Source organism: Python bivittatus, unplaced genomic scaffold, assembly GCF_059951505.1.
Source record: "Python bivittatus isolate LINGU-HERP-01145 unplaced genomic scaffold, Pbiv_v1 ctg000700_np1212, whole genome shotgun sequence".
Taxonomy (NCBI): Eukaryota; Metazoa; Chordata; class Lepidosauria; order Squamata; family Pythonidae; genus Python; species Python bivittatus.
The window spans coordinates 41,887,836-41,900,731 of NW_028277098.1; the positions used below are offsets into that span (position 1 = coordinate 41,887,836).

At 37.6% G+C, this 12,896-nt stretch overlaps 1 protein-coding gene across 5 annotated transcripts in view; it reads left to right on the forward strand.

The window, feature by feature from the left end:
* The window catches only part of DAB1 (DAB adaptor protein 1), a 212,335-nt gene that overhangs the window by 162,264 nt on the left and 37,175 nt on the right, over positions 1-12,896 (forward strand). For all 5 annotated transcript variants that reach the window (XM_088153498.1, XM_088153495.1, XM_088153499.1 and 2 more), the window contains one exon: positions 527-586. In XM_088153498.1, the coding sequence (XP_088009624.1) occupies positions 527-586 (60 nt within the window). The remainder of the gene's footprint in view (positions 1-526; positions 587-12,896) is intronic.

The following is a 12,896-nucleotide window of genomic DNA, read 5'->3' on the forward strand; positions in this document are numbered from 1 at the left end:
CTTCTAATGAGTACAGAGCAGATGTGAACAAAATATAAAATCTCTCCTACAAAGCACTAATTGGACAGCCATTGATAAAGCATTACCTACAATTAGAAGGTTGACATATTGCTCAACTGCTTTCTCTTCCCAAATAATAAATTTGAGCAACAAATGTGGATCAGGACTAAATGTGCCAACTCTACATAGAAAAAGAATACAGTAATATTATAAGCAGTAGCACAATATTACAAGATATTAGTACCACATGTGTAAAATTACAGATTTCTTGTGAAGGAGCCCTTTTTTAAAATTTAAACTTAGGGTACCAGATAGTAAACCCAAATAAGACATCTGTCCGTATGGCCGTGTTGTCTGAAATGGAGGCTAGGATAAAGGCATAGTGGAGTTCCAAGAACTATGGAAAAAGGTCATCCATCTCATTCATTACAAGAATGTGTCAGTGTTGCTCAAATCATCCATTAAACTCCCAATAGAGCTTCGAGTATTTTTCAGATTGATCCTAATTACATTTTTCCTCCCACAGGTTCCTACTAGCCAAAAGAAAGAAGGTGTTTATGATGTGCCAAAAAGTCAACCTGTAAGTGTAAGTACATATTATATTTACAGAAGAAACACATTTTCCCAAATTTTGGATGCTCATAAATTACTACAGCAGAGTTATCACAGTAGGTCTTAAAACACACCTGCACCATTTGTTTACTTATATAAGCCATGCTTACTTTAAGTGTACAGAAGAACTATCTGTCCTCCCACATTTTATTTATATTAAGTTTAGCTTTATTGGATGACTGGGGAGACTAACTTTTGGGATAAAAATGAAAAGAGAAACAGACTGAGGAATAAGGAATTTGGAAGGATCATACGATCTCATTTTTCTAAAAATTTGCCTTCCCAAACCTGGACTTCTTCCAATGTATGGAGTTCAATTTCCAGAAATGGTCATGTTAGCTGAGAAATTATTTAAGCTGAAGTCCACAGATTTAGAAATCATTCAGATAGGTGTAGGCTGCTATAAATATCAGGTTAGATCCACATGTAGGTTCAAACTACACAAAATAAAGAATATCATGCAGTAGGGCCCCAATCTAGAGGACCATTTTGCACAGAGAGAAGAAAACATACTGCCTTTAAGGCCCTTCATTTAAAAATTGTACTGCTTTCCTCTCGGGGAAGGAACATTAAACATATTTCTGTTGGTGCCAATGGAGTATCTTTTTTTCTACAGTATGTGAAAGAAGAGGCTGAAGAGTATATAGGCTTATCTTCCCTGTGTATTGTCCTAAACCCAATTAGGTTTCTGGTACTTACATTTGAGCAAATTAGAAATAGAAAGAGAGACAGTGGGGGGGCAGAGATAGTCTGGGCTGTAAGGTACAGTCCTATACAAACACTTATGTGGGATTAAAGTGCATTCTAAATCCCATTGCATAGGTATCCATAGTGGGGGCAGCGGGGGACAAATGACAAAATGTTCATGATGACATCATCATGCAACTACCTTGATTTGCATACTAGTATCAGACGTTGGAATGCAAGATGTAAGGTCAGCATCTGCAGCATACCGTGGATATCACGGTCCCATTTTTATAGTAGATGCATTGAAATTAATGGGATGAGTTAGTCCTTCTGTCCAATTGATTTCATTGGGCCTACTCCAGATATAACTTAGTATGTTCTGAACTTCTTTAAAATTAAGAGAAATATACTCCTTTAAAAGAAAAAAATAAAAATTATAACAGAAAAACAAACATGAATGAAATGACCACTTTGATATTTAGTTTTTCTACAAATCATTAAAACAAAGAAAAGAAAATGAAACATGCACTGAATTATTTTTTATAGCTGAACAGATACATTTGTATTCATTTTCCTCTATTTATTGCTTTCTCTATTAGACAATTCTTTAAAATTCAATTTGTGTCAAGATTACCTTGTTACCTCTGTCTGATTTACATATCCAAGGATACTTACTTTAATCATAGTAGATCTTGTCCCTACGAATGTCTAAATGACTTTGCCTAAATATCTTAAGCAGCAGAAAATTGTTTCCTTATTCTCTCCTTTTAGTGCATTGTACCTTCTAGCAATGCAGCTGATTTAAGATAGTGCTTGTTTTCATCTTGAGGAAGGTTAGCACTGGCAAAGCTATTTTCTTGTTCTGCTGCTGTATATGAATGTCAGAATTAATCTGCTGTGAAAACAAATTGAGTTTAACAGCTGCAAACATTTGTATGCTACAAAACTGATTTGTTGTCTATACTGGCTCTGGATATTATGCCACTTTATGCTGTTCCTGACATTTTTCCTGTTGGGATTATGGCCAATCTTCCCTAACCTTTGACCTTCAAACCAAATTTTCCCAAACTGCTTCCCTCCAGATGTGTGGACTTCATTTTTCAAAATTCCCAGCCAAAATCTGGGACCTGAAGTTCAAGACATGTGAAGGGCACCAAATCGAGGGCTGCTTTAGATAAAACTTTCCACTCTTCAAATACATGTGAGCAAAGACAAATAAAGCAGATTTCACCAAATGATATCTTTCAATATTTTGCACATCTTCTGAATATTGCAATTCTATCATCATGTGAAATTAAAACTCACTGAAGTACAAGCTTCTTAATGAGCTGTTTCTCATATTTCCCCTAAAGCCTTCCGATTATACACACATGTCAGGTTTTGCTTGTCATTGGATTTTAGCAACAGGAGGCAAACCACAAATATCTTTCACTAAGCCTGTCACTCAAGATACAATAAAACCTAATCTTCCCATCAACATGTCCAAATTATCTGTTTACAATTTTATGAAGGCTTTCAAATGACTCGCAGTGCTATATTAAGATCTATCCATTCCCCATTCTCCTGATTCAGTCCTGCCTGCAATTGATTAACCATGGATTCCTACAAAGAGAAGGTAACCTCTGTCTGCAAATGAGGATATTTTGACGCAAGGCACACTAATTTTGATTTTAATGGGTATAGGTCTCCTGTAAGATTTCTGTCACTCTAGATTTTGCTTGATTATAGAGTACTATTAGTGGCACATGCAAACACATTTCCACAATTTAAAAACAAAAATGCATTATAGGACAAGTGAGGAATGTGCAACCTTCCTGATGTAGTTGAACCACAGCTCCCATCAGCCCAGACAACATAACTAGGGATAAAAGGTGCTATGAATTGTAATTTAGCATCATCACGAATGCCATAGGTTTCTCATCCCTATGAGAAATATGGACTACAGCATTCATCTAACATATTTGACCCAGTTATGGCTGATAGCAGTTGAATGGTTTGATTTAAGAGTACACATAGTCCCCAATTTAAGAACGAGTTCCATTCCCAAGGTCTTTCCTTAAGTTGAATTTGTATGTAAGCCAGAAGGGTATTATTGTATAATACTGTATAAGTAGTATTGTGTAATTAACTCGAACCATTGTGTATTTAGCTCAAATCATTGTGTGTTTAACTTGAATTTTGCTACAATAGGCTCTGTTCTTAGCCATGGGTTGTCCTTAAACCAGGCGTTCTTAACCCAGGGACTACCTGTATTACACTTTATTAGGAGAACCATAACATTTTAAATAACAGTGCATGAATTCTAAAGGTGAGATGTTTGTCATTTAGTGGTTCAATACACAGTGTAGCATTTTAACAGAGGTATTCATAACCAGTTAGCAAGCAGCTAAACTTTTTTCCATCCTATATTATATTATGCTCCATATTTTTTCACTGAATGTTGCTAGGTGATCTCTAGCAACATGCATCTCATTTGCGTTTGACTGCTTGTACTCCCTTGTCATATTTTAAGTTTACCTTGCTTTGCTTTTCTTGTATCTTCAAAAGTGGCATCCAGATGGCATTCTGAGTAGCATCTGCATGCATTGCCCTCCAGCAATGTAGGCGACTTGCTTAAGCGAGCCTGAAAACCTATTCCACACTCCATACAGATATTTTATCATCCCATTAGTGATGCATTTATTTTTCCTGGGAATTTATATAACATTTGTTGGATGTCTATTCTATGAATGCAATAATTCCCAGCTGCAAAACTGAAAAAGAAACAAAACTATTTTTAAGCATTTGCTCCCTCATTCCTTTTAATTTCTAAGGGCAAAAATAACCTTTAAACATTTATTCTTTCCTATCTTTCTTCATCACACTTTGTTTATCAGCAAGAGCCAGTGTTATTGGGTGGGGACATGCAGCATGAAGATATGAGGGCATAAAATAAATTTGAGTGAAGGAGAATACTTATCACAGGCTTCTTGGATTTAATAGACATCCTAGAAGAAGCCAAACATCAAGTATGTAGAATATTGTTTGGGGAAATATGGAACAGTTTAGTTTAGTTTAGTTTAGTTTAGTTTAGTTTAGTTTAGTTTAGTTTAGTTTAGTTTAGTTTAGTAATTTAATTTAATTTAATTTAATTTAATTTAATTTAATTTAATTTAATTTAATTTAATTTAATTTAATTTAATGGTGTGGGGCTACTCTTGAAGACCACTCGGAAGCTGCACCTGGTCCAGAATCTAGCAGGATAAACTATTATGGCTATTTGAAGGACTACCTATCTCCAGTAGTTTCTGCTCAATCCAAACGTTCTGATACAGTTATCATGCTCCAGGTCCCATAGATTAAACAATGCTACCTGATGAGACCCAGGATGTAGAACTTCTCTATCATGGCACCTGCTTTCTGGAACACATTCCCCCTAAGATTTATACGGTTCCCAACCTGGCCCTCTAGAAATAAGCCATTAAAACCTAGCTCTACCGCCAGGCCTTGGGCTAGAGTGGGTGATAGACCCCTTGTGTGGTGTTTTGGTCTTTTGAATAGTTGTTGGCTTTTTCCACTCTCACTTTTTGGTGGCATCATGTCTTTGTTTTTAAGCTTCTGTTTTTTTTATTGTTGTATTTTGTAAGCCTCCCAAATTCATGACTGATTGGAGTGGCCTCTGAATTCCATAAATAAACAAACAAGTATATAGCAAAAATCATTTACACACTTTCATTAGTGTATGAAAAAGATCAAACTAACTTAACTCGGGTCCCTTTTAATCTTCCAACAAGCACTTAAGACCTGGCTTTTCATTAGGTGTTGGGATAGGGTGAGATTGGAAAGGGAGGAGAGTGTTGTGGGTTGCATCAGGAGGTTTGACGCCAGGTTTTTCTCTTGTTGGTTTTATTGGTTTTTGTTTTGTTGTCTGTACATATTGTTTTTATCTTTTGATTGTAAGCCACCCAGAGTTTGAGGAGGCCATATAAATGTTTTAAATAAAGAAATACAGTATATTACATTTTATGTGCTTGAGTATAATTTTGCATTTCAGAATATGTGCAGAATTCTTTGCTGATAAGAGTTTCTGAGAGAGTACATGTCTTTGCAGAGGACCTTTGTCCACTTCGTTATATGGACACAATGAGGCTGTCACATACCGTATGTTGGGATTTGAGATCATTAGAAGCTGTACCCTTAATAGATTGCCACTTGGACTAGTGGGGGAGAAAAAAATGAGTGATGCTGTGTCTATCTAGCCAAATTTATTTAAAGGCTGATCATCTTAGCTCTGAACTTTCATTTTAATTGATAATACCAACAGTGTCATTGTTGCTTGGCAGTGAAGTACATTTTTAATAACAATGCAGAAGAAAAGGCAGGAGAGAGCAGAATATAACAAGCAGAGACTGTGTAACCTATTTAAGTTAAAATGAGGTGTGTATTCACATTTCCATTATGTATGAAAAGGATTTTTCTGCAGCTAAACCTCCACTATTAATGACACACTTCTTTCTGCCAGCAGCATCCTAATTATGCCCCTGTTTTCCCACCCTGGGATCTAGTAACTTGCCTTTTTTCCCTGGGCATAAAATGGTCACGTAAAAACTCTGATCTTACTGACATGCCACAATCTGACTTTTTGAACAGCTGTTTCTCGGGCTTATTATCTCTCTTGGAATCACTCTCAGCCATTGATGCAGAAGGGTTTCAAATATCTTCTTGCTACAGCACCAGGATTTGCTGTTCTAATCCCAGCTCTGACCTGTCACAGTTGAGAAGAAAGATCACAGAGCATGCTGGGTAGTGGTGAGAGAAGTGCAATGCCTCTCTGTGCAAATAGAACAATAATAAAATTTTAGTCACACTTTTTCTCCTGTGATTTAAATCTTTACCTCATCCCAGATCAAAACCTTGCATTTCCCAATCACACTTAATAAACCTGCTATTGGTAGGTTTGCAATCCAACAGTTTTAAGAACTAAACAGGTAAAAGTGCATTCTGTTTAGTTTGCCTGATTTTGTACTATCATTTATTTATGATTTATTTATTAGGGTTTTTTTTTTTTTACCACCTACTACTAAAGTCTCTGGTTGGTGTTCAAAAATAGTGTTCTATGTAAGATCAAATTATATCACAAAAATAGCTGGTGACATTGCATTTCTACAAAAAGCAATGAATAGAATGCACTCTAATTCTTTTAATAATTCAGGAAAAGCCCAAAAATTTCAGTGCAAAACTGATCACTAAAATACCGCTTTAAAAAATATATGTGGAAGTGCTTCAAAAGTAATGATGTCCATGGGGATACAAACTAAATTTAATTCACTGTATTTATCTTATGGGATTTAGGAGAAGGAGAATACTATATTTCCAAGACTGAAGTGGTTGCAATAATATCAGATACAGAAGGTGTAGTCTAACCATATCCATTCAGAATCAAATGATTATTTAAAAAATATTATGGCATCAAGACATTTACTAACATTGCTAAAAAGCAAATACCATTGTCGCCATTACATTTATCTTTAAAACATTCATTGTATTCCCAAGTTGATGATGATCTTATTTAAATGCAGATATCCTTGACCTGAGCATTCTGCCTCTGAAAACTGGAAGAAATAAATAATTAATTACACGATAGAGAGTAATTAAGATATGCTTTCTTTTATTTAAGTTACATGTAAATGAAATGAAGTCATGTTTTGGCTTTTGACCTGGCCCGTTCCATTGCTTTTTGAACTGAGCTTCTGGAACACTATTCAAAGGCCTTATGCATTTCAGACCAGAGAAAACTGTGCGTACCTGGTCTTCCTGATACATTAACTGGCCTCTGAATACTATTGCTATTCATCAATTAATGTTGCTATACCTTTCTAAAACATCTCCTTGAAAATATGCCATTCATTTTTTCTACATTGGTCATTTCTAGTTTTGATATCAATTTGACCATGTGTTGTATTGCAGAGAGTCTATGTTTTCCTTCCTGGTTCTCAATATATTTACTCACTCTGAATCATGTAAGTGTCAGCAGATTGAAGGCCATTTATTACCAAGTGGACACTACTTCAGACAGAAAATTGGTATAGGAAGAAGAGGAACAAAATGTACGAGCAAGGGAGGGACAATAGGAGAAATGGTTTATGGTATAGGAAAAGTAAAGGCACAGTGAGCAGTAAAGCCAAGTAACAAATATGTTGAGGACTCATTCTTCTTTTTTATGTGATGGGAGCTTCAATTTGCTACACAACAGCCACCCTGTAATAGTGGCCATACTCAGGAAAGAGGGCACCAGCCCAGATTTTAATGGAAACAACTATCTGTCTAAATGAGAACAATTGATAAGACTCTTCTGAGCAGGGCAGTTCAGAAAGGCAAGCCGGTCTTCATAAACAATGTTTTTGTGTGTCTGGCATATTGTGTGATTTCTTTCCATTTTTCTTTCTTTTTAGATTTGCTGAGAAAGATAGGAAATTGTAACAGGCATCACTTTTTAGTTTCACAAAGCTTTGGAGGGATGTTTTTCTTTAACAGAACATTAAGTCAACCACTGAAGTAGACTTGCAAATCAAAACAGGGACTTTATTAAAAGAAAGGGCACAGTGGTGGGTTCCCTGCTGGGATTGGGGGTTGACAGATATGGTGGGATCTCTGATTTTAACATGGGTAGTTAACCAGTGAACTTTATTGCCTAATGAAATCTAACCTTATTGCCTAGCAGAGATCTTTTACTGGGGTAAATGTTTCTGGCCATCATGTACTTTCTCAGCTCTCAAATTTCTTGAATGTGGCCAGCCTTAACTTTGCTATGTCTTGTGCTAATGGAATGTTACACTTCTAATCTGATGCTACTGACACAACTGAAGCTTCAACTTCGCTTTTAGCACTTTGAATGTGGGTTCAAGGCTGACTAGTCTGATGTGCACGGTTAGGTCAAACAAGCATGCATTCTTAGGTCAAGCCTTACTTTTAAATTCTGCAGGATTGAGATGTATTTTGCACCAGTTAGTAAATAGATGCCTGGCTAATATTTACAGGCATTGGTCAAAATGTTTACTGTTTTTAAAAATAAAAAGTAACCAGTCTACAAATGCCATTCTTTCTCTGTGACCTGCCTATGTCTGTGGCATCTGTGTTTTCATACTTCTGCCAATTTAGCAGCTAATGTAGAACAACTTAGGCATTTTTTCTGGATAGTTCGGAGGCTACTGTCCTTTTCTAATCCTTGCTATCTCTATTTTACAAAAAGCCAATGATTTTTTTTAAAAAAAAGAACCTCAAGCACAGTAAAATCCTTAAAAATAATAGTTGGAGCTAGGCAACATGTCCTCTAAAGGATCTACCATTCCTGCTATTTTCACTTCATGCTACCAAAGACTGAAACAGCTGCAGATATTTTGATGCTTCCCTATTACAGCCTGTGGGCCAGCTTTTTTCCAAATCTTGAATCTCTAATTTAAATTTACTCAGGGCTGATTCAACGTACTTCTAATTTCAGCTCCTTTACACCAACTATTGCTACTTTTTGTCTTTGTTTAGAAATTTTCCCATTGTCATGAGAGAGGAAATAGAGAATAGCTCTTCTTGAGACTTTCCTAATTTGGCCCAGAACAGATGAAAATGCATTCCTTCTTTTTGTTCAAGCTGAATGGATTATAAGACCATTCTTAACACAATGAATTGAATAAATGTATTTAAACTTAAAATGGCATGTATGGCATTTACTTACTTGATTATCTATCCTATTGTTAACTCAGAAGCTTAAATTTGTACTGGAAATATATATTAAGAAAAGTAAATAGCATTAAAGAAACACTGTTCCTCTTAATTGTATCTTGAATAGAATATAAATTAAAAACATATAAATATATAAAATATAAAATAATATGGTTGGCAAAATTGAAAAAAATGAATTTCATGAAATGCTGTAGATCCTCTCAACTTGAATATAGCATATTTCAAATTTAAAAGGTAGTACAGTATTTTGCTTACTTTTTAGAAGATCTCTTTTGCCTGTGTACTTGGGAGGAAAAGCTAGTTTTAAAGAATACTAGTTTGTAAAAATGAATTTTCAACTCCTTTGAAATCGTATTTAGATTATCAGATATGAATGAAGCATAATCACTCTAATACAAGTATGTGGGCAGTTCCCACTTCAAAAATGAGTCAGAAGTAGAGTTTCACATTTCATGCAAGCCCAAGCATGTTATGTCACCTCTTCATTAAAGCATCCATCTTCCATATGAGCCTTAAAAATGAGGTAGCTGCTTTAACAGTCATATTGAAATAATCCTTAAAACAACTCACCTTTTTTTGTAGAAGCCTGAAAAAGACAGGATGCTTTAATTAACAGCAGTGACATGCTATGCTTGCTTAAGGTCTGTAATACTTCTTCTAAAACATTCTTAAGCTTGCACACCCCTAATTGTTGTTTAGTCGTTAAGTCGTGTCCGACTCTTCGTGACCCCATGAACCATATTGCGCCAGGCCTTCCTGTCCTTCACTGCCTCCCTGAGTTTGCTCAGTTTCATGCTCATTGCTTCAGTGATGCTATCTAACCATCTCATCCTCTGCCGTCCTCTTCTCCTTTTGCCTTCAATCTTTCCCAGCATCAGGGTCTTCTCCAAAGAGATCTCTCTTCGCATTAGGTGACCAAAATATCTGAGCTTGAGCTTCATTATCGATCCTTCCAATGAGCAATCAGGGTTGATTTCCTTTAAGATTGACTGGTTTGACCTCCTAGCAGTCCAGGGGACTCTCAAGAGTCTTCTCCAGCACCACAGTTCAAAGGCATCAATTCTTCGGCGCTCGGCCTTTTTTATGGTCCAGCTCTCACAGCCATACATTACTACTGGAAAAACCATAGCTTTGACTATGCGGATCTTTGTCGGCAAGGTGACGTCTCTGCTTTTTAATATGCTATCTAGGCTTGCCATAGCTTTCCTCCCAAGGAGCAAGCGTCTTTTAATTTCATGGCTGCAGTCTCCATCTGCGGTGATCTTGGAGCCCAAATAAATGAAGTCTGTTACTGCTTCCATTTCTACCCCTTCTATTTGCCAGGAATTGATGGGTCCAGATGCCATGATCTTAGTTTTTTTAATGTTGAGTTTCAAGCCAGCTTTTGCACTCTCCTCTTTCACCCTCATCAAGAGGCTCTTTAGTTCTTCTTCACTTTCTGCCATTAGGGTGGTATCGTCCGCATATCTGAGGTTGTTGATGATTCTCCCTGCAATCTTAATTCCGGCTTGTGATTCTTCCAGCCTGGCATTTCTCATGATGTACTCTGCATATAGGTTAAATAAGCAGGGTGACAGTATACAGCCTTGTCGTACACCTTTCCCTATTTTGAACCAATCGGTTGTTCCATGACCGGTTCTAACTGTTGCTTCTTGGCCCGCATACAGATTTCTCAGGAGACAGGTAAGGTGGTCTGGTATTCCCATCTCTTTAAGAATTTGCCACAGTTTGTTGTGATCCACACAATCAAAGGCTTTTGCATAGTCAATGAAGCAGAAGTAGATATTTTTCTGGAACTCTCGTGCTTTCTCCATGATCCAGCGAATGTTGGCGATTTGATCTCTAGTTCCTCTGCCTCTTCGAAACCCAGCTTGTACATCCGGTAGTTCTCGGTTCATGTATTGCTGAAGCCTAGCTTGTAGGATTTTGAGCATAACCTTGCTAGCATGTGAAATGAGTGCAATTGTGCGATAGTTTGAGCATTCTTTGGCGTTGCCCTTCTTTGGAATTGGAACGTAAACTGACCTTTTCCAATCCCGTGGCCACTGTTGCATTTTCCAAACTTGCTGGCATATTGAGTGCAGCACTTTAACACCATCATCTTTTAGTATTTTAAATAACTCAGCTGGAATACTGTCATCTCCACTAGGTTTGTTGTTAGCAATGCTTCCTAAGGCCCACTTGACTTCACTCTCTAGGATGTCTGGCTCAAGGTCAGTGATCACACCAGCGTGGACATCAGGGACATTAAGATCTTTCTTGTATAGTTCTTCTGTGTATTCTTGCCACCTCTTCTTAATCTCTTCTGCTTCTGTTAGGTCCCTGCCTTTTTTGTCCTTTATCATGCCCATCTTTGCACTAAACGTTCCTTTCATAACTCCAATTTTCTTGTAGAGATCTCTAGTCTTCCCCATTCTATTGTTTTCCTCGATTTCTTTGCATTGTTCATTTAAGAAGGCCTTCTTATCTCTCCTGGCTATTCTCTGGAAATCTGCATTCAGTTGCTTATATCTTTCCCTTTCACCCTTGCTTTTCGCATTCCTTCTTTCCACAGCTATTTGTAAAGCCTCATCAGACAGCCATTTTTCTTTCTTGCATTTCTTTTTCTTTGGGATGGTTTTAGTTGCTGCCTCCTGTACAATGTTACGGACCTCCGTCCATAGTTCTTCAGGCACTCTGTCTACCAAATCTAATCCTCTAAATCTATTCATCACCTTCACTGTGTACTCACAAGGAATATGATCTAAGTCATACCTGAGTGGTCTAGTGGTTTTCCCTACATTCTTCAATTTAAGCCTAAATTTTGCAGTAAGAAGCTCATGATCTGAGCCACAGTCAGCTCCTGGTCTTGTTTTTGCTGTCTGTATAGAGCTTCTCCATCTTTGGCTGCAAAGTATATAATCAATCTGGTTTCAGTATTGACCATCTGGTGATGTCCATGTGTAGAGTCGTCTCTTGTGTTGTTGGAAAAGAGTGTTTGCTATGACTAGCTTGTTCTCTTGACAGAACTCTATTAGCCTTTGCCCTGCTTCATTTTGTACTCCAAGGCCAAACTTGCCTGTTATTCCGATTACTCCTTGACTTCCTACTTTAGCATTCCAATCCCCTATGATGAAAAGGACATCTTTTTGGTGCTAGTTCTAGAAGGTGTTGTAGGTCTTCATAGAAGCGGTCAACTTCAGCTTCTTCAGCATCAGTGGTTGGGGCATAGACTTGGATGACTGTGATATTGAATGGTTTGCCTTGGATACGCACTGAGATCATTCTGTCGTTTTTGAGGTTGTACCCCATTACTGCCTTTCCCACTCTCTTATTCACTATGAGTGCAACTCCATTTCTTCTAAGGGTTTCTTGCCCACAGTAGAAGATATAATGGTCACCCGAATTAAATTCACCCATTCCCGTCCATTTCAGTTCGCTGATTCCCAAGATGTCGACGTTCAATCTTGTCATCTCGTGTTTGACCACATCCAGCTTGCCTTGGTTCATAGATCTTACATTCCAGGTACCTATACAATATTGTTCTTTACAGCATCGGACCTTCTTTTCGCTTCCAGATACATCCACAGCTGAACGTCCTTTCGGCTTTGGCCCAGCCGCTTCACTCTTTCTGGAGCTACTTGGAAATGCCCTCCGCTCTTCCCCAGTAGCATATTGGACACCTTCCGACCTGAGGGGCTCATCTTCTGGTGTCATATCTTTTAGCCTTTTAACATTGTCCATGGGGTTTTCTTGGCAAGGATACTGGAGTGGGTTGCCATTTCCTTCTCCAGTGGACCACATTTTGTCAGAACTCTCTGTCATGACCTGTCCGTCTTGGGTGGCCCTGCACGGTATAGCTCATGGCTTCACTGAGTTACGCAAGCCCCTTCGCCACGACA